Source organism: Eumetopias jubatus, unplaced genomic scaffold, assembly GCF_037043125.1.
Source record: "Eumetopias jubatus isolate StellerSeaLion01/CBP00866 unplaced genomic scaffold, mEumJub1_p1.0 scaffold_3, whole genome shotgun sequence".
Lineage (NCBI taxonomy): Eukaryota > Metazoa > Chordata > Mammalia > Carnivora > Otariidae > Eumetopias > Eumetopias jubatus.
Genome location: NW_028274809.1, coordinates 2,984,249 through 3,006,329, shown reverse-complemented (window position 1 = coordinate 3,006,329; position 22,081 = coordinate 2,984,249). Strand labels below are relative to the sequence as shown.

At 58.5% G+C, this 22,081-nt stretch overlaps 1 protein-coding gene across 5 annotated transcripts in view; it reads right to left on the bottom strand.

Moving 5' to 3' along the window:
- HDAC4 (histone deacetylase 4) overlaps positions 1–22,081 on the bottom strand; it is a 292,587-nt gene that overhangs the window by 13,254 nt on the left and 257,252 nt on the right. For all 5 annotated transcript variants that reach the window (XM_088021462.1, XM_088021465.1, XM_088021464.1 and 2 more), the window contains 7 exons: positions 21,164–21,271; positions 19,087–19,142; positions 17,255–17,342; positions 15,288–15,407; positions 14,427–14,524; positions 4,515–4,633; positions 2,823–2,956 (listed from right to left, as the gene is read on the bottom strand). In XM_088021462.1, coding sequence (XP_087877588.1) covers positions 2,823–2,956; positions 4,515–4,633; positions 14,427–14,524; positions 15,288–15,407; positions 17,255–17,342; positions 19,087–19,142; positions 21,164–21,271 — 723 coding nt within the window. The remainder of the gene's footprint in view (positions 1–2,822; positions 2,957–4,514; positions 4,634–14,426; positions 14,525–15,287; positions 15,408–17,254; positions 17,343–19,086; positions 19,143–21,163; positions 21,272–22,081) is intronic.

Below are 22,081 nucleotides of genomic sequence, written 5' to 3'. Positions count from 1 at the left end.
GAGCTGAAAGCCAAGTTCTTTATTGTTATTTTAAAATAACTAGCTGTAAGAATCAAAAAGCTTCAGGACAGTTTGGATATATTACTCAATTGCCTTTAAACTCTAACAAAAAAGGGGGGAGAAGATTGCTTTATGTAAAGAAAAAGTGGGTGAAATGTGGACACTTCAAAACAGACCGGTGTTCTATTCTAGAAGAGCCAAGTGCATTGCTAACCACCTGACCAGGAAGGAGACACGTCACAGGGCTCTGCGGTCTACTGGTGACTTAATTTAAAATGGACACCATGCAGGACAGAAGGCTGTCAGGGGACAACAGAGCCGCCTGAAGCCCACCGCCCACACCCCCACCGCTGGCCACGGCCTGCCCCAACGATAGCCAGGGAGCACGAGCTCTGGGCCCCACGGGGCACGTGGGTGCAAAGCAGTTCCTCACGGGGAGCCGGGCCCTGGTGCCTCTGACTGCTGGTCCTCCTCACCCTTGGTGCAGAGGGTCTCGACTCTCCTCCTCCAGCCCCTGAGCTCAGCCATCGAGGGCTACTGCCCCAGGAGGCCTGGGAGGGGTTTCCTCCACCACGGCTGCCCGAAGACTGTGCCCACTCAGTCACCGCCCTCCTCTGGGTGTGTGGGCCGAAGAGTGAGACACCACGGCTTTCCTCCCGGGTGCCACACTCCCCGGGGACACCTGGCCTTCCTCCCCTTGTTGGGCCAGCTCATGCACAGGACACGCACAGAGCTTCCCGAGGATCTGACCCCAAATCAGGCCATGCTCACCCGTGATCCTGCGCTTGTATGGCTGATGCCAGGACCTGGGTCCCGACCTCACTTCTGCCTCCAAATGCTGTGTTGTCAGCTCTGTCCACCCTCAGCCTGGAGGGGCACAGGCCACGCACCTCATCCTGCTGTGTCCACAGTGGGCCTTCTGTGGCTCACCCGAGTTCAAGGGAGCAATGCTGACCGCAAATGGCTTGAGGATAGAGCCCTACGTCCTACCACTGGAGACCTGTCTACATGTCATCATTCCACCCTGTCTTACTGGATGCAGTCCAATTTGATGTGTGCCTTCGAGGGCCTGCCTGAACCCCGCTTTGTATCTCCCGTCAGAGCCCTCCTCAAGTGCCTTGTGGGCCCACCATCTGCTGCATGTCCCCGCTGGGGGCCTAGGAGGGCAGCCTCGGGGTGAGCCTGAACCAGCTCTCGGAGATGTGCCTCCTGGAGGAACCCTAATAGGCGCTCAAGCTTCCAGGCTGAGACACTGCAGGGACGGAGCCCCAGGACGCGTCTATGGCGCGTGAGACGGGCCTCAACAGGGGCAGCCCTGCTCGGGGGACGCGGCTGGTACTCCTCACATCACCCTTTCTGGGGCTTCGGGGCCGTCTGGCCTTGGTGTCTCCCAGTAGGGGTCAGTGCAGTGGGAGCGGCGCCCTCCCCACCAGGGCCTCTTTGACTGGAGCCTGGCTTGTAGCCTGACAGCTGCTGGGTAATGTCCACCTTGGCCTCCCCGGCATCCACCCTCCAGGCCCCTCTGCTCTCCAGCCTTTTCCTGGACGGGACATCAGGGGTCCTCACAAGTGGCCCGGGGACCCCAGCACTGCCCGCGCCATGTGGGGTCAGCGCTGCACAGCTGGGGTGGTCTGTCCTCCCAAGTTGTGTGTCCTCCGGCCTCATTTCAGGGCCTTGCCACGCGGGCTCCCTTGAATCTTGGTGGTGACCAGCACAGGGACAACAGCACCCCCCGCTGGACACCCGGGGAGCCTGCCCCGCGGGACTGTGTCCTCGCCAGCGGCAGACCTGCACTCGTCAGTTTCGTCTCCTGAGGAAGGGGCTGTGAGTCTCAGGGGACGGCGTGGGAGCAGAGCTCAAGGGCTGCCTCCAGGCGTCCCGCACGTGGGCCCCCGGCACCTCCCTCCTCAGGCCGGGCCCTGCCTGTGCTCCCTGGGGCAGCAGCTGACTTGCTTCTGGGACCCAGGCGCCCACGCCACAGCAAGCAACAAGGGGAAGCTGTGCTGTAAGGGGCCAGGACCCGGCCTTCAAGGAGGTCAGGAGGTAGGTGTGGGACCCCATATCCAAAGGCCTGCGGATGGGCTTAGAATTTCAGGAAGAGCACATTTCCAAAAATCCTGGTGGAAGCTACAGGTAAGTTCCGTGTCACAAACTTCAGAGGCTCGGCCAGCTGCAGAGCATCCTGTCGAGGGCGGCACCTCCTGTCCTGACATCCAGTCCACACCCAGCTGGGCAGCTCTCCCCACCGGGAGCACCAGCCAGGAGGGAGGGGCCCCGGCCCAGTGTCATTCCGGGATGTGATGCTCCCAGGGACTCTCCCCCTTGACCGCTCACTCCCTCTCCCATCCGGACCCTCTGAGCTCTGCTGTGCAAGCCAGCGTCTCCCTGACGCGCTCCTGCGGCCTCAGTGGGGACACAGCACAGGGGCCCCAGCCTGGGCATCGCTACGGGTTCAGAGCAGGGAGCCAGGGTTCCACGCCCCAGCCTGCAAGACCGGCACAGGGACACCGCCCCCAGAACTTACCTGAGAACCCCCCGAGAACTGACTGTCCACAGAGAAGGAAGAGAGATTAGAATATTCTCAACATGACCCACAGCAAAGGTGAGCACCTTTCAAATACAGGATCCTGAGCCACCTTTACAGAGAAGAGGGTTCTCGGTGGTCCTCTTGCTCACCTCCTTCAGCCCTAACCAGAGAGCCTGGTCAAACGGGTAACAGTCCTATACGGGGTGAGCATTAACCCAGAGCCGGAGCACAGCTGCAACAGGCCTGGGCCCTGAGCCCGTGCACGGAGCAGCCCCGGGCCCCTTGGTCCTCCTACCTCGTTGCCCAGCAAAGCAGAAACACATGCTTCCGAGGCGTCGCAGATGGCCGTGAGGTCGTGGCCCCCCTCCAGGGCCAGAACGATCCGGCCGCCAGCCAAGCCCATCAGCTGCTTTGTCAGGTACCCGAAACCTGCAAGAGGAAACGGGAGATGCAAGCGGAGGACAAGGGCGAGCCGTGGAGCCGACGCCTGGCCGCGGATCAAAGCGCCCAGAAACGCATTACATCACATTACAGAGACCCAGGGGGCTGGCGCTCTGAAGCACATAATAGAAGCCAGGTCTGATTGTAATAAATTCATTGAAGAATTTCAGTTTGGGATTCTTTTTGATCTGTTTGAGAGTAGGAATTACGGTTTTGGTGCTTTGATTTTATAATGCCGCAAATCATCTCGTTTGGGGGAAGGAAGGAACCCCAGGAGGAGCCCCTCAGCTTGCATGCTGGGACCGCGGAAGGGGGAGCATGAGCTCGTCCCCATGGCGTGCCCTCGCAGCCTGGGGACCAGAGGCCCGGGGGTTCTGGTCAGCAGTGTGCTGAGCACAAGTGTGTGCGTGTCCATTCGCGGGCACACGCACCACTGGGAGGGCCCCTCCTGGACTCCCACACCCCAAGTCTGGTGGGTCTGGCTTTCACCGACAACCACAGGGTGCCCCCTGCATCCACATCCCCTCCCATCCACAGAGAGCGCCTGGCGGGTAATGGTGATTACCATCCTCACCAGAAGCGTCTGACGTTGATTAGAGCCGAACAAAACCGCGCCACCCTGGTCACCAGCTACCACCAGCACACTGGGCCCAGGGCTGGGCAGTGCTCCTGGCGCTGTGGGCCTGGCGAGACTGAAACCTCCTGAAGCCTTGGCTTCGTCTCTCTCTGATGGAAACAGTGACGCGGGCCCCGAGTGCACCTGGTCCTGCACTTCACGGGAATGCACCTTCCGCAGAGGGAAGGTCCGTGGCTGCCCTCAATCGAGCACGTCTGGAGACACCATTCTTCCACAGCACGTGCTCACTCTGCGTCTTTCTGTCACATTTTGGTAATTCTCACAATATTTCAAACTTGTTCATTATTATTATTATGTTATGGTGATCACAACTCGCCTACAGCTCACATGACGGTCAGCACATTTTAGCAACAAAGTTGCTTTCAATGAAGGTCTGTACATGGTTTTGCAGACCGTCTAGTGCATGTCTAACACACTACAGTGCACTGCTAACGTCACTCTTCGATGCACTGGGAAGCCCCAAGTTCACCGGCCTGGCTACACTGCGGCACCTGTTTTACTGCGGAGCTCTGGGGCTGAAGCCACGTTATTTTGGGGTGAGCCCGTAAGGCTCGGAACTCGGCAACGATCTGGCCGCGCGGAGGGGTGCTGGGCACCCTGCTCGCTCTTGGCCCTCTGCCCGGTCACTGCGTGGGCCACTGGGCCTCCGGCTGGGTCAGGAAGTCTCTGAAGTCTGTGCCGGAGCACGGCCCCCAGGAGAGCTACCTTGCGCACCCTGGTCCACACCGGCTCGCCGTGCACCCTGTGTTCTCTGGGGCAGCTGGTGCGGTCATATTTTTAGTTAAGACCTGACGAGGAGAGTTCCCTCCCATTGTTACTAAAGGGGAGGCTTGAAATACAGAGCACACCTGGTCATAAACACAGCAGAACCCAGACTGTGCTCCTGGACCATCTGCAAATTCGACTTACATTTAGCGGAGAGGTTGTAGCCGCCGAGGGGTGTGGGGTGGCCCTCCACAGCGTCGAAGCCTGACGACACGAGCACCACATCTGGGGCAAACTCGTTCGCGATGGGCATGACCACGGTTCTGTAAAGGACAGGAGAGGGGGACACAGGGTCAGCTGGGGACACAGCCATGGAGGAGGGTGGATGGCCACTGACAGAGTCTGCCCTGTCTCCCCTCAAGGTCAGCAGGATAAGGGCTCCATGAGGGAGCTGGGAGATCAACCCAGTATGATCACGGCTCATTTCATTGATATCTTAAATGTCCAAACTGGTAAGCCCCAATATAAATGCCCAGTGAAGCCACAGCACAGGGGTTCTTGAGTAGGCTCGGTGGTACATTCGAGGCAACCTATAACCCCCACGGCACCAGCTGACCAGGCTGCTAAAGGTCCCCCCTTCCCCTCATCCCTGTCCCCTGGCTGTCCTGTCTTGCTCCTGTGGGGGGTGGCTCTGCTCACCCCTATGCTTTGCTTTATGTGGCCCTGATTCAAGACCGGCACAGCCACTGACTGCCCCCAGTACCAGGAACCCAGAGCTGTGTGTCTGAGGGGGTGGGGGAGCCCCTGAGCAGCCCTGGTCTGGAGGGGGCCCTGGTGTGCTCCTTCCACCCACCCGAGGCCACAGCACCAGCCACACGTGACTGGACCCGCACACATGCGTGTAAGGGTGATCGCTGGGCCAATCTGACACCTGGGATCTGTAAAGCGACAACTGGTGATCAAATTTAAGAGAACAGACAGGTTACAAATGTAAACACCACTGGGAAGTTCAGTGGTTTAGGGATACCAGGGAAACAAGGAAACCCGTCCACTTGAAAAGTAGAAAAAACACTTCTTAACAGGAAACAACCACTCACGAGCATGCAGTCTAATTATATCCTATAAATATGTGCTCTGTGCTCTGCGACCGCATTACGACGAGAAGCTAAACAACTTTGTCAGTTAAACTTGCTTTATTCCATTTTGAATGCATCACCACAGACTTCCAGAGTCTCCCTCCTCTCTCTGGGCCGTGTGCCTGCAGCGGGCTGGGAGGCGGCTCGCCATCACCCACGCGCCATGCATCTCCGCGGGACTCCTCACTTGCTCGTGGCCACGGGAAGTCCGGGTTTCCCCAAGTTTCTGTGGCATCAAAGGGCTGCTTCCTGTTCCTGCAGCTTCCAACGGCGTGCAGGTCCTGCTGCTCACCTCTGACTCAAGTCAGTCAAGCAGGTGTCCACAGGCCCACATGGGGAGATGGCGGCATGCCCCCAGCCTGGCCCACGGTCCCCTCCCACCCAGGTCAGCAGGGAACACCAGGGCCACAGCACAGCAGGGCTGGGACGAGAGCCTCCACAGTCTCTCATGCCTTGTAGTAGCAAATAAAATTTTATACTAATGTCTGCGAAGTCCACTCCATAAAGCACCAGCATCAGCCAACAGAAGCAAAATGAACAGTTTCTCTGCTCAGAATGATTCCGACTGTGATCCTCTCGAGAAGTCCCTCTGGTTCCGGGGGGTGAAGTGATGGAAACTACACACAAGGTTAAGATCCGGCCGCCCATCTCTGCAGGAGGCGTGGGACACGCACGGCCTGATGCTTGAGGACCCTGCCAGCAAGCCCTTCCGAGAAGGATGTCTGCGACGCGGGAGCAGCCTCCGGGGGTCCCTCTGATCAGGTCAGGCACTGAGAAGATCTGCCGTACCGACGGGACCAACTGCACACGCGGGTGCTCTGCCAGCCGAGAACCTCACCTCTGGACCCTCAAACTGGGCGGCCACAGGCCAGCGTTGGCTCCTGAACCTCACATGGCTTTCCTCTCTCTTCCGAGGCTGTGCCCAGTTCACGCAGCCTCCTCTGGACTGCGTCTGCCCCAGGCTGGTCAAGTGGCTTCAGGGGACCCAGGTCTGCGCCCAGGGGACCATCTGTCAGGGGCCGCAGGAACACCACCTGTGACTCCTGACCAGGGACCAGCAGACATTCCCGCCAACGACCAGAGAGTGCACGTCATCTTCGGGACATAGGGCCTGTTGCCATGACTCACAATGCCCTTGTCGTGAGAAAGTGGCCACATCTGTATGTGAACATGTGCGCGTGGTACGTTCCACTAAAACTTAAAAAACACGTGGTGGAATGTGGCCTAGGCCCACTTCACTGCTGTCAGGATGACTGTTCAGCACACGACACCTGCCTCACACTGTAACACGCTTCCTCATGTCCACTGGGACACTGCACAAAAGTTCTCCGACTCTGTGAACACGAAGTGCGCACCAGTCTCCTAAGCAGACCGTTTGCTCAGGGCCCGCGCCGGAGCGTGGGTTAATGGTCCGGCCATGGCGGGACGGCCGCTGTGGGCAGAGGGATGGGGGAGTGCCTCGGAAGCCAGGACAAGAGCCCCGTGTTCACCTCATGGCCAGAGACGCCGTCTGCCTCCCCGTGGGAGGACCCAGTTTCCAGGCAGGGCCGGTCTACACCGGCCAATGCTTTTCACTGCCTGTGCCCTTCCAGAGAGACGGTTTTCTGATTATTTTAATGAAGTTCCTGTCACATAAACAGTCTTCAGGCCGAAGAACGGTTTTAGCCATGTGTTTGGTATGGATCTTACAGCCAAGACCTTTGTTCAGTGAAAAACACAGACACCTTGTGTAGACACTGGCTCATTCACAAAGCACTTTAGCAGCCATTTTGCAGCAAATGCATGTGGTGGGCCTAGTTCTCTGCTCTGAAGTACTGCTGAGCTATTCCATTTCTAATCCCCCTCACAAAATTAAAAAAATAGCCCCATTAAAACCTTCATTAGAGGAAGTTAATACCAAGTGAGTCCCTGGCGTCCACACTTGCTGTGTGGCATCACGCAAAGCCAATCAAAACAAAATGTGAAACCCCGTGTCTGCATGTGTGCGTAAGCAGGGCACGGGCCCATCAGACACGCGCAAGCGTGAGCCGTGGACGCACGTGCACACACTCATTCTATTCCCCTGGTTTGGAGCCCTGCAGGTTGTAGTCGCAAACACCAGCTGAAGCTAAGAAAGTCTGCAGTGCTGTTGAGAGCCAGCCGTGCGCCGAGTAGTCTCCAGATTGGTTCTCGGGAGCCCTGAGAAATGTCACCTCCCCTCAACAGAGTCTGCTTCTTCACCTCCAAGAAGGGGGCTGAACGCGGCTCTCCTGAGGATCCCGTCAGCCTCCTAGAAACCCCATATCATCATCCTACCCAGGACCCCCATGCTTCATAGATGTCACAATGAAAACGGGAATCTAGCCTTGCATTTTACTTCTAGAATGAAATTTTAACAAACAATGTAGCCTTGGATACAGATGTCAATATTTACAGCAGACCTTCTCTCAAACCATCGCTGTAAGGTGAGTGTTTCTGGGGGTCATCTTGGACCTCCTGCAGGGCAGCCTGAGGGCAGAGGGGGTGGGCTGGGGGCTTCCCAAGGCTGCAGACCATCCACTGTCCCCTCAGAGCCAGGGGGAAGGGCATGTCTCCCAGAGAAGAGATGGGCCAGTGTCCGTGCCTGGCACATCCCTTACCCTAGGAAAGCAGAGAGCACACGGCTCTCAGGAACCACCACCATCATGTCCCCTGAGCCCCCTCTGTGTGCCCTGGCTGTGAGGGCTGGGGCTCAGGGACGCAGCAGTCGGAGGGACGGAGCCTGGGCCTGGGAACAGCCCCAGGACGTTGCCCACTCCCTTCCCGAGGCCTCATCAGGGCTGGCTGCCAGTGAGCTGCTCAGGGACACAGCCCTCCCCTCCCCCCTGCAGCTCACTGGCCACGTCGCGGCCTTCCACGGAGGAGGGCTGTGTGTCCAGGAGAGGTGCGAGCTGTCACAACAGATGGGGTGGCCTGAGCACACTTTGCAAATGTGAAGCATGCTTGCTATCAGTCTGGGGCTGTTCCGTGGCGGGGACAGTGCCAGGAGCGTTTATGGGGCACGTCCAGCTAACACCACAGAACATCAGATTACACGGGTGTACAAACACGTCTCCAAAACCCACAGGGGAATCTGAATGCAGTAACCTGTTCAACAGTTGGTTTCAACTTCTGGAAGGAAATGACTTCTTTGATTTGTCTCCCAACCACAGCCCCACACAAAACGCACCAAACTCATGGACATCAGAGGCCTCGGGCCCGTGGCGCTGTCCCCGGGGACTGTGCCTACCCATGCCAGAGAGCACGTGGGAACGTGGGGGGCAGCCCAGGGCCTCCGAGGGCCCCAGGAACACGGTCCACACCGCCGGCCCACAAACACCTCTTTGCACCAGGTGCCTGAGGACTCACACGGCAGAGCCTGCGGCTTCGTCCTTCTCGTGTGCGTTTGGCCAGGCGTCTGCAGCTACAGAGTTCTCAGGAGGTGGAGCTGCCCGATGGACAGAAGCCACTGTTTCTGAACGGACAAACCCCGTTTCACAGGAGCCTGGTGCCCTCGGTAGCTGATGACACGATTTAAACCACCACAGCATTTTGATCATTGGAAACCCCTTCTGTCGCACGCTGGGCACACCCTGGCTTCGAGGGCCAGGAGGGGACTGGGGCGCTTGCTCTGCGACCTGGGTCGGCCGCACCTGTGCTGCACCTGCGGTGGGCCGGGACTCGGGGCACCTGTGCAGCTGTGACTGCTGGGCTCTGGGGGCTCCACAGGTTGAGAGAGCATCTTCACCGGGTCACTGGGCCCACCAAGCATTCCAAAGCCGCTGACAGTTGGAGTCAGAAGACAGATAAAAATGGGAACCATGCACTCAGCCCTGGCCGCGCCCCCGACAGCGATGCCCGGCACCCCATTCTGCTCCGTCCGCCCCAGGGCACTGTGGCCGGCGAGAGCATACAGGCCGCCAGGGCAAAGCCAGACACTGAGGCCAGGCCCTCGGCCGTCCCCTCTCCTCTCTGCCCCCGCTCTGCACCCCCATGACCCCTGGACCCGCACTTCCCAGCTTTCTGTGCTCTGCTCGCCCAGACCCTGCCCTGGTGAGGTGGGGACGCCCCTCCTCTCTCCCTGCTGCCTCCTCAGAGGTGAGGTAAGCGTGCCTTGCTCTGACCCCTGCCCCTCCCTGCTGCTCCTGGCTGGCTGTCACTTGCAAAAGGTGGGGCGCCTGGCTCTGCTGGCTTCTCCACCCCTCCCGTCCAGCATCCCGCCAACATGGTGCCCCTTCCCCTCGGCCACCATGGTCCCCACTGGGCTCAGCATGGCTGCCCTGCCCCCACGTGCTCCGAGCTCTGTCCCATCACCGCCTTCAGGCCTCTCGGCCTGTCTAGGGCCTGGCACTCTCGGCCAGCAGCCATCCATCGGCTAGCGCTCCCGTTCCTCCCCACCACCAGGAATACACAACAGAGGTGGCACTGCCTGCTGAGGACGCCCCACAGACCCACGCCTGGCATGATGAGCAGGTCTCTGCTGGCCCGGGCACCGCAGCCCAGGGCTCTCCCAGTGGCTCCCTTCTTGCTACGAAGCCAACCTGGGTCTCTGCCTCAGTGTCCCCATGTTCTCTCCTGAGCTCCTGCCCCGCTCTTGGCAGGGCCCTGGCTTCCCTTGGGGAACTCAACTCCAAGCAGCAAGTATTTAGGAGATGGCCCCTCCCCACCCGAGTCCCCCTCAAGGCTCCCACTAGACAGCTGTGGAACATCCAGACCTGCCATGTTGGTCACCTGGGCAGAGCCCCCGACATGCTCCTTGAAGGACAGGGCCACAGTCCCCAGAGGTGGCCTCACACGCCCGTGGGCTCGCACTGCAGGTCTCTTCCCGCGGGGGTGCCTGACAACCCATCCCAGATTCGTTCCTCCAGGACTCAGCCGGGAAGCTCCTGCCCCTCTGCAGGCAGGTGCCCCAGCACCACGTCACTGCACTTGCCCGCATGCACTAGGGCCGCTGGGGGGGCCCGCTGTCCCGGCTCCGTGCTGCCCTCCAGGAAGGCTGCTAAACATGAGTGTACACACTCTGCTTCTAAATCACCACAGAACGTGCCGGGTAACATGTTCACGTAGGAAAAGATGTGGATGCCCTTCGAGGGACAGAACTGCCTTCAGTAAACAAGGTCCAGGGCTTTGCACCCAATGTCTTCATGACAGTGAATCCTGGACGGAGGCAGAGCCTCTGCGGCTGGACTGGGCAGTGTGAGCGTGGTGGGCGCCGCCGAACCGCACACGCCACATGGCTAAGACAGAAAGTGTTCTGTGCATTTCACCACGACAATAAACAAATACAAATTTTTGTTTAAACCCCCCCCCCCAAAAAAAAACACCTTATGGAAGTAACGGAAGTTCAAAGAGCTTCAATCTGGAGCTTCAATCTTTATGTCACGCTTGAAAGGTTGGGGGGGACATGAAACGAGTCTGCCCAGTTGCTCAATTTAAAGGCAAATCTCAATTCATTAAAAGATTAAAGTTACCACTTCAAAATATCCAGTTTCTCTGACATCTTTGATAAACTTTATAAAATCACATTTAAATGGAAGTTACGATCTAGAAGCACACGTAATCCCAGTTTCATTTCCTGACTGCACAGGCGACCCACTTGCCTCCAGACGGCAGGCAGGCGAGGGCTGAGAGCACATCGTGGTGCCCGTCCGCCCAGAACCCTCGCCTCTGCTCAGCAGACTTCAAAGCCCGTCTGGCGGCGCACTGGTTTGAATTAGGGTCGCCGTTTCTCAATCTGAGCCCGGGGAGAAAGTGCGGCTCCTTCTGGATTTCATTAGGGGCACCTTTCTTATCTCTTCTTCATCTCAGGCTTGATCTCCTGAAATGCAACGTGGCAGGCAACGGGTCTGAGTAACAAGGTGCTGCCTCCAAGGCACACATTGTCCCCGGGGGCACCCCCCCCCCCCCCGACAAGGGGAGAAGCATAGAAGAAAGGCGAAAGCGGATCCTGCCCCTTCTTCCCCCATCGATCGATGCCCGGGGAACCATAAATTGTAAACTTCAAAGTGCTATTTTACATTAAAATCAATAAAAAAAAAAAAAAAAACCAACCCTGAAACAATTTTCCTTTTCAAAGGAGCTATTTAAGCTTTACAAAGTTCATTTGATAAGGTATCATCCTATACATGCTTGGCAGAAGATGAAAACAGAATGTCAACAGCAACTCGGAGTGAAGGGTTCATCTTAAAGGCTGGCCCGGGGCGGGGGCCTGGGGATGGTCCCCGAGGCTGGAGGACGACCTCCTGGTGCTGGGCGTCCCCGTGCCTGGACCAGAGCACCCAGCGGATGTGGTCCTGTGAAGTCGACCGCAAGCGGGCGATGTGCAAGCAGAGACCCCCCAGTCCCCCGCCGTACACCCATCCCAGCACAGTGCCACCATCCATCTGTGCCAGAGCTGGCCACGGGGTGCCCCGGGGTGCCTCATCCCCGCAGGGTTTCAGGGTTTCCGCCCCTCACGCGGCTGTCCAGACCTTTTATTTTTTTTGTAGCCTCCCGGGAGGGCTGGTTCTCAGGCGGGGGGAGGATAAAGGGGTGCTGGCTGCAGGACGCCCTATGGACAGCAGTGAGGACCCCGCTGCTGGTGCTGCACAGTTCAGATTTTGAGAAGCTGGTGGTCGACTACGTACACTAGAAAACTTTCAGACACTGTATTTGTTTGGGGGAATCCCTCTCCCTTAAATTAGGCAGGCAACTGTCACAATCATATTCTATCTGATCAGGAGTAAGAAGAAACATCAACATTAAACCAATGAGATCAGAGCAAGAAGTGATTCAGGGGTAAATCCAGGCAGAGAAATCTCCTAGGGAGGTGATGGGCTCCGACTTATAAAGACCGGCCTCACTGCTTGAGAAGCTGCCCTCAATTTCATCAAACCTGAGCTGTTATTTCTATGAACCACTGAGCAACTGGGAGAGGAATGTCCATCCACAGAGCCACATGTGTGGTCAAACCCAACAATCATTCTGAGTTTGGAGATGAGCAAGGAGATGCTGGGAGGGCTCCCATGGCCCGTGCACGCTCCCCACGGAGCGGCAGCAGAACGCTAACAGACAAGTCCTCTGACGGAGTCACACCCACCAGGGACACGCACACGTGTAACCACAGACACACGTGCACATGGGCACAGAGGCACGCACATGGCCACGTGAACGCATATCCGCAGAGAGATGCGCACACACACGGGCACACCTGCACACACGCCTCCATGCACACGGCCACGTGAACGCGTATCCGCAGAGAGATGCGCACACACACGGGCACACCTGCACACACGCCTCCATGCACACGGCCACGTGAACGCGTATCCGCAGAGAGATGCGCACACACACGGGCACACCTGCACACACGCCTCCATGCACACGGCCACGTGAACGCGTATCCGCAGAGAGATGCGCACACACACGGGCACACCTGCACACACGCCTCCATGCACACGGCCACGTGAACGCGTATCCGCAGAGAGATGCGCACACACACGGGCACACCTGCACACACGCCTCCATGCACACGGCCACGTGAACGCGTATCTGCAGAGAGATGCGCACACACACGGGCACACCTGCACACACGCCTCCATGCACACGGCCACGTGAACGCGTATCCGCAGAGAGATGCGCACACACACGGGCACACCTGCACACACGCCTCCATGCACACGGCCACGTGAACGCGTATCCGCAGAGAGATGCGCACACACACGGGCACACCTGCACACACGCCTCCATGCACACGGCCACGTGAACGCGTATCCGCAGAGAGATGCGCACACACACGGGCACACCTGCACACACGCCTCCATGCACACAGCCACGTGAACGCGTATCCACAGAGAGATGCGCACACACACGGGCACACCTGCACACACGCCTCCATGCACACGGCCACGTGAACGCATATCCGCAGAGAGATGCGCACACACACGGGCACACCTGCACACACGCCTCCATGCACATGGCCACGTGAATGCGTATCCGCAGACACACTCAATACATCTGCAGAACCATGTGCATCACAAGCACACGCCTGCACACGTGTGCTTTGTGTTTAGATCAAGCAGGGTAAGAGCAGAGTTCGAGAACGAGGCAGAAGAAAATTCACTGCAAACCTCACGGGGCTCCAATTCCTAGCGCACTGACAGGGTTTTCTAACAAAGACCAACAGCCTGTCAAGCTCTGCCACTGGACATCACTCTTTTCCTCTGGGGCCCTGGGACCCAGAGACGGCGTTCTCGGGAGACGGCGGAGGCCACCATTTAAAATAACAGGCAGGAAGCCTGCACTATGGAGCGTCCACGTTTGGTTGTGGGAATTACTTCAATGTGGCCCAGATCAAAGCCGCAATCCCCATTTGAAGACAAAAGCAGACATGGCGCGTACAGAAAATCGCCGCGTAGCTCTGTCCCGGCGGAAGAGAGCAGCGCCGAGTGGGTGGACAGGGGGGCAGAGCGGGTGGACAGCGGGGCAGTGGCCTCAGGCTGCAGCGATCGTGGAGGAAGCCTGGTTTCTGTCGCACAAAGGGTTTGTCGGAAGGAAAATCAGGAGACGGCCCAATCTCCCAGAGCTGAGCAGCCGCTCTTCGTGAACCTCAGGTTTTCTGAGCACGTCACTGATCCTCACCTGGGCCTCAGCCACCTTCTTACCATCGAAACCCAGGGGGTTCCCGCTTCTCAGGTGAAGCCCGGGACGGCCCGCTGCAGACAGGAGGTGAGAAGGCGGCGTCGGAGACCCCTCCTCTGGCTTGAAGAATGCATGAGGAGAAGCACCAGACCCCAGAGCCCCGTCTCTCCAAGCTGCGTAAACGCCTGAGCCCCCCGGGCACCCGGAGGGGAGCTAGAGCGGCTGCCCTGGGCGCATCCGCGCGTGTGCGTGAAGGGAGAGAGAGGCTGGAGAGCAGCAGGAAAACCGAGCAGGAGCTGGGGGCGCGGGAGCGGAACTCCTGATTGCTTTGTACGTGCCCCGTGGGACAGGAAGCCAGGACACTCACCTGAAGGCCGCCAAGTACTCTGCGTCGCCCATGGGGGGATCAAGGCCGCCGGTGAAAGCCATGTTGACATTGAAGCCCACGCCCGGCCCTGTGCCCACCTGCGTGGAAGAGAGAAACTCCTATCACGGGCCCTGGCCTGACCCTCGGTGCCCTGCAGTGGAGCCCAGGGGCTGTGCTTGCCAGCACGACCCCACGGCCTCTGACTCTCAGACTCCCACAGCGGAGTGTGGGCACAGAATGCAGAGCTCTCGGCCACTCGCACGTGGGGGAGCCATGGGAGCCGCCCGGCCGTGTGGGAAGACGGCCCTGCAGACGCCAGCGCAGCACAGCCAGAAGGTCAACGGGTGAGGCCGTTCTGCCCTGCGTCCTGCCCAGAGGTAAGACCCGGAGTCTGCGGGCACTCTGCCTGGGTGTTGGGGTCTCTTTGTTCAGTGAGGGCAGGCTCTGCTGGGGGATCGGCTCTCACAAAGGCTCTGAGCCTGCCAATCCCCCGCCGCCGTGTGGCCCTGGGCAGGTACAGGATGGCACCAGCGCCCCGCCCAAGGGACGGACATGAGCAGGGGCCTGGAGGTGTTTCAATCGTGCACCGTAGGCCTGGAGGGCCGGGGGGGGTGCCCCATGCTTCCCCTCAGTCTCCCTAGATTAGCGCCAGAAATCATGTTGTCTCTCGTGTGAACCTCAGGCAAAATAAAACCTGTGTGCACACACAGGACGACTGCTTGAAATCGCTTGGGGAGAACGTGAGCAGGAAGCCCTTGCTTCTGTGTGTGCGGGGCTGGGCGTCCCCCACTCTGGCCTCCAGAGCAGCCCCGCCTCGGCCCCTCTGACAGGCCCGCACGGCGGCGGGCAGCCCCTGCTTACCTCGTCCGGAGCCCCGCTGCCCGGGAAAAAGTTCCCGTCGTCATAACGGTGAAGGGAGATGTACAGGACGTTCGGGTCGTTGTAGAAGGCCTGCTGGGTCCCGTTTCCGTGGTGTACGTCCTGAAAGAGCGGGGAGAGCTGACTCAGTGCCGGTGGACGCCTCCAGCGGGGCCCGGAGGGAGCGGGGCCGAGGCGACAGAAGGAAGGGGCCCCAGGTGTGTCCCAGCTGGGGTTCCTTGCCATCGGCACCACGGCATATTGCAGGTTCAGCAAAGATGAAGAGGCTGGTGCTTTAGGCCTCCCCAGAGGCCACGATTTTCCACACAAAACATCCGATCAACTTCTTGCCCCTGCCACGTCTGTGTGAAGTGAGCTGACCACAGCTGTTCAGTTTCAAGCCCATGTGAGGTGGCAGCTCTGTACCAGACACCGGGGTGCGGCAGGAGACCATCGCACGGGGCTGGGAGCGACAGGTGCGCACACAGCACGGGGTGCGGCAGGAGACCATCGCACGGGGCTGGGAGTGACTGGTGCGCACACAGCACGGGGGGCCCGGGCCCCACGCACCAATGACAGACTGATGCTCCTGATCACCGTGCCCACATGTGAAAAGCACAAAAGTGGGGCAGCTGGGCTTCCACCAGGCCTGAGGCCACGCACGGGTCTCTGGTCAGGGCCGGAAAGGGCCATGGGGACAGGCGGCCGGCTTCACACAGTGTGCACATGTGAGGAGCTGCGTGAGAGTTAGTGATTTTAAACCCCGGGAACTGCTTGGTATGTTTGTCATTTATAAATGTTATCTATGCTTAATAGAGCCACTGTGGCAGGCCAGCTATAAATAAGGGGTTGTAAAAGACACCCGATCCCACCAACCAGAAAGCCACCTTGGCTGAGAGGACGCACACGGCTCTCGCGAAGGGTGCTTTCCGTAACTGAGGCAGCCCTGCACACACATGTGTGTTTAACACAGCGGTGGGAGCCCGGGGTGAGCAGCCCTATGACCACTCACTTCCGCCAAGTGCCCCGGCCACACGTGTGTGCTGGACAGAGGCGCTGTGAGTCACGTGCTCATGAATGGTACCACACTCGATACCTGGCTCATTGGGACAAAGGTGCCGGCACGCTGAGGGCCAACACTGGGCCGCTTTCCCTGGTGCTCCCAGGTCTCAGCCATCTCAAGGCCCTGTGACCGGTGCCCAGCACTGGGAGCTTACTGGGTATGCTAGGGCTGTGTGTGGTGTTTCTTTTCCCAAACAGAGAAGGACCCTGCAGTACATACAATAATCCTCCCTGAGCATCTGCTTTCCTTTCCCCTTAAAGCAATCATCAAATCATAAGTACCAAACAGAATAGGGAAGAAGAATAAAATGAACACCTTTGGTGTCCATCCCCAGTGTAAGAAGCTGTGTGACTGTTTTTGGAGCTCAGATACTGTACACAGCATTTTTAAGCTAGAGTTTACCCTCCTGGGGCGGTGGGGCTGTGAGAAGCAACACCACCTGTAGGAAAATGGGAAGGAGGCTAAGCCAGCATGAAGGGGTCGCCAGGCAGAAGTGGGAGGGCGTTTCCACCAGGAAGGACTGAGACGCACAGCGCCATGTCCAGCTGTGGGAGAATGTGGCCCACGCCCTTAGGTGGACACGTGAGGTCATGGCCATCACCCCCCCATGACCCCCAAACCTGCCTCTCAATGAGGTCTTGCCAAGGATCATCTTTCGATTGCTGCTCTTAACCACAGGCACATTTCTGGACATCTCCAGACCCAGCTATTGGCAGGACTGGCTATTGGCTGTAAAGTGGACTTGTGACAGGTTTGAGCTTTTATTTTCTGCATTTGGGGTAGTTTCCAGAAAGTTAAGGTCCCGAAATGCAATGTCAATGGAGGCAGAAAGCCCACCTCCTCTCTGCACACGGGACGCTGTCTGCTCCCCACCCCCAGCCCCTCTCAGGGAACAGGCCCCACTTACCCAGTCCACTATGAGGGTCTTGCTCACGTCCAGCCGCTGCTGGAGAAGCTTGGCCGCGATGGCCACGGAGTTAAAATAGCAGAAGCCCCTGCAGGTGAGAGGAGAGACAGAAGGAGAAGACGGGTTCTCACCAGTCTGCGCACAAAGTGCGGCAGAACCCTCTGCAGTCCTGGGAGACTTCAAGAGGGTCTGGTGAAGGCAAGGCTCCCTTAATCGATGCTACTGATGGACAGACAGGCCCCCTCCACGTCCCCCCAACGATGTACCGGCTCGCCACCCTCCCTGGCCCAGATCGCTCGGCAGCCACTCACTGACCAGCCTCCGCAGAGGCAGGTCACTTATTTGACCTGCTTACTGCTCATCTGTCCAGGCTCTCAGACGTGTGACAGTGATACACACGTCATTCCCATGAGTAACTGCAGAGTCTTCTTCAAGAAAACGCAAAAACACGCTAACAATGGGATTCAAGTAAAACTGAAAATCTAACTCTATTGTTTCCTTTGCCTGAATTACTGCAAAAACAGGGAAATCTGGGTGGTTTTGTTTTGGGAACCCAGGCGAGCGACCTGCAAGCCCCCCCATGGCAGGACGCACAACCTCCGGAGCTGGCACCCACAGCTGCAAGGGCACATGCAGCCAAACGCCCCAAACAGCTTTCCCCAACACACTCCTTTGTGCTCCATCTCGGTCCGTTTGGGTTCATGCTCCAGAACATCCAACAACTTAGATAAAATTAGAAAACTGCCTTCAGAGGAAGGAAACACGGAGGATCCTGTTCCTAACAGCATATGGGGGGTTCCGGGGCATGGGGTCACCGAGCCCAAGGGTCTCTAGGAGAAGACAGCCCAGTCTAACCTGAAGCCCCTCTCAGGAGCTTACGGCACTCCCTCCTCCCCGGGAAGGAGATTCCTTCTTCAAACCACGGTCCGATGCTCTCCCTTCCGGTAGAGGACAGAGGGCTCCCGCCTGCCTGGGAGCCCAAGCCCAAGCTCCTTGAGAATGCGGGCTCAGCCTGAGGTTCCTCAGCCTCGTTCTAGCTGCTCCTGAATAGGCGTCCCTCCCTGCGCTTCCTGGATTCCCAGCCGGGCTCCGTCCATTTGCACGGTCCTTGCTTTGCCGTCCGAGCCGCTGCTACTCATTCTCCAGGGAACAGCCCGGACGTCACCTCTCCCAGCAGGGGGCGCCCGTCCTCCCACAGCGCCCATCCTGCTTGCTGGACTGGTTTCCCAGGTCCCACGAGAAGCCACGTCTAGCCCACCCCCAGGCACCCAGGCACTTGGTGCACAGCTGGTGAGGCCCAGAGTCGGGTCCCTGCGACCCAGTCCCAGGTGGGTCTCCACCTGCCACTGCTTCTCCCCGGTGCACCTGGAGCAACCTGCATACCACACTTGCTGTCTGGCCAGCTCCTCAGACGAGCGCACACTCAGAGCTATAGCCAGAGCCCCAGACGGGGTCCAGATAGCTTGCCCCTGTGCTCATGGCCTTGAGAGGTCAGCCTCAGTAGTACCAAACCGTAAGCAGGTCAGCTGGAAGGCCACATGTGAGATGACCTGGGGGGTTTGGTCAGAATGTTCTAGAACAATGAAGCGCCACTCATTCTGGTGCAATTTAAGTCTCCACCGAATTTTTTACAACAAAGTGGAGGCTGAGAAGACTTCTCTGGACTGATGCTTGCAGGTTCCTGGTACGATCAGCGAAGGTCACCTGCGTGGCTCTGGAGCTGTGATAGTTACTCGGGGCCGTGTTTTCACTCAGATGCAGCCCAGCCCTTTGAGAAGAGTTGAATCAGAAACCGGCACACCCCTGCCCCCCACGGCCGCGTGTCTACTTACATGGGTGTGCTCTCCTCTGCGTGATGTCCTGGAGGACGGACCACGGCAAAGCCGTTCTGCACACGACACCAGATGGGGAGAACCAGGGAGGAAGAGGGTTCAGGTCAGTGAGAAAATGAGCACAGAGCGGACTGCGGCGGGGTCAGGCACACGCAAGGACACGGAGCCACACATCTGGGCTCACAGACAGGGACGGGACAAAGGGCGGCTGTAAGCACTTCAAAGACGTCTGGGTCCCTGCTGTTAAAGAGATCCTCTGGTTGTCATGGTTACTAAGAGAAAAGGTGAATTCCACCCTGACGTTTTATCTTTGATGGCTCACAGGCAAAAAGGCTTGGAGCTGCTTAGCTCAGGGATCTGGGTAGGAGTGGATGGGGAACCCCGGGTCCCCCTCTGCTCATGATCAGTATCCCCAGGAAGCCACTAGATGGGAACCCTGGGTGCAGATAAAGCACAAGGGGTTCAACCTAGGGGCTCCTGCCTGAGTTTGGCCTTAATGTGAGCTGCAGAAAACAAGCGACCCATTGACTTGTTGGAAGTAGCTCAGAGGCTGGAGAAGCTGCCCCTCCCCAGGATCTCTGAGCCACTTATGTTTTTAGGAGCCGTCTGTAAACTGCTCTAGCCCCTGCCACGAGAACGACTTCAATGGGCATCTCTTGTCCCGCCAGCAGGAAGCTGTGTGGTCACGGCTGGGAACAGAGCCTCCGGGGCTGGCTGACCGTCGAGGATGGGGCAGTGGTGCTCAGCCTGCTGCAGAGCCAGCTCTGGGAGGAGCAGGGTGAGGGACACATGCACGTGGGGGCCCCACCTTCTGCATTCCCAGTGCTGTAGAACCAGCCCATCCCTGCGCACGGGCCCCGCACAGCGGTTCTGGGAGTGCAGGCCGCAGACCCCTGGGGGTCTCCGTGCCCCTCCAGGGGCCTGTTCTAACAATCCTGACTTGGTCTGCCTTTCTCACTGTGTCAACAGCCGCACCATGGGGCTAGGGCAGCGTGGTGGCCTGCCGGCGCCGGGGAGGGATCTGGCAGTGCCCGCAACACTGGCACTTGGCGTGCTTCCCAGCACACGTCCGCAGGGGAACACGGTTCCAGGGGAGAACCTCTCATGCGGCCATAACCACGATGAGTTTCCGTAGGTCCCCACCCGCGAACGCACACCTCCTAACACCCCTAACACCTCAGGTGAACAAAGGGGAAGGACGGGCAAGTGCGTGTGGGGCAAGCCCCCGGGTGTCGTCGGGAACCGGACTTGAGCTTTGCTGTGAAGACGTGCATCCTGAGCTCCTCCCGACCCTCAGACGACCCTCCTGACGAGATGTGCACTGATATTAACAGTTTCAAAAATCAGTGATTCCTGACACCGTGTAACAGGATGGGTCGGGCTCCTTGGAAGAGCTCTGTAATTCAGGAGCCCGTGTTTCCAGAGGGGGAGGGTGCTGTGCTGCAGAAGTCCAGGGTGCATAACAGCTCCTGTCAGCCTGCTACACCCAGTGGGCTTCACTGTCACTGATTCGGGGTCCACACTGCCACTACCCTTCGAGGAACTGCCATGTGTGGACTGGTGGTGGAGCATCAGAGAAGAATCTTCACGGTTATCTGGGAGAGCTGTGCGGACACCCTCCCTCTCCCCAGCTCCACCTCTGTGTCAGGCCAGGTTCCGCTAAGCGCCTCTACCCAAGAGTCGTCAGAGACGGAGGCAGAAGCGGGTCTGGGACTGCAGCTTGTGCAGGGACACTGGCATTACTGTTAGTTTCAAATTCTCAGTTTTAACCTCTAGTACAGTCCCAGTGGTGATGACGTACACAAAAGCTCCGGGGGTTCTCCCAACAGTGGGCAAGAGCGTAAGGCGTTCCCAAGACCAAATCTCCGAGAGCCGCTGAGCCATCCTGTGCTTTACAACTGTGGAAGGTGCTCCCGTGGATCAGCAGGGCCCGTCTTTGCCCCCGGACAGGAGCTGTCCTCCCCGTCACCGTCCCCCCGTCCAGAGGGACCCACAGGGGGCTTCCCCCCATCCCTCCTGCCCAGAAAGCCCCTGGCAGGTCCCTTTCCAGGCCCATTTCTGCAGCGTCCTCACCGACCTTCAGCTCCCCTGTGGCCACCTTGAAGACCAGCTCGATCACGCAGCCCACGGCCAGGCGGGCTGCACCCGATGAGTGCACCTCATTCCATATGGTGTCGCTGTCCACCTGCAGAGACAAGGGTCCTGCCGTGAGGTGACGTCTCGGCCATCACCCCTGCCCCCCACTCCTGTGGGGGCCAGGCAGCTGGGGGCTCACGAAGCCTGTGGGCTCTGCCTGAGATCCCAGCATGGAGCCGCTCGCCTCTTCCTCACTGATTATGCAACACCCCCAGCTCGTGTTCGAGCTTACTTTTTTTTTTGAAGATATGCCAAAAGTTACTAAATAGGGAAAGAACCATAAATGCAGCAGGAAAGAGACACGCGTGACTCTATGTCTTCCCGAGGGCTCACTGCTCTCAAGTGCCCCATGTATGCCAGGCACAGAGCAATGGCGTCACGGTCACCAAGCCCCCTGTCTGGTCGCACTGCAAGCAGAGGGGGGACATGATCAGCAGAGAGACATGTAAGAAGGGTGGGGATTGGATCTCCCCGCAGGACGACTTGACGTCGTGCTGACTTTAATGAGCTACTCCAGACGTGGGACGAGAGTGCGAGCGACCAGAGTGGGAACAGGGGGAAGGAGGGAGGAGCCGGCCCTCTGGGGCCCTCCTGGGGGCCAGGCACCGCTCTGCCTAGGTGACAGGGTGTCAGCCCGGGGGGCTGCTCCACCTCAGAGGAATGTGTGCGGCACAGGTAATTTCTGTTTGTGTATTGGTTACTTTCTTTACTTGGGCTCATTAGATGTTTTTAGAGGTCTAGCTACCATGGGCATTAGAGGAGACCGAGATATTCCAGTAGCCCATTCTGCAAGTCAGCCGGGGCAGAACTGGAGGCCTGACGAAGCACGTAGCCCCTGGGTGCCAGGTCAAGGGCACCT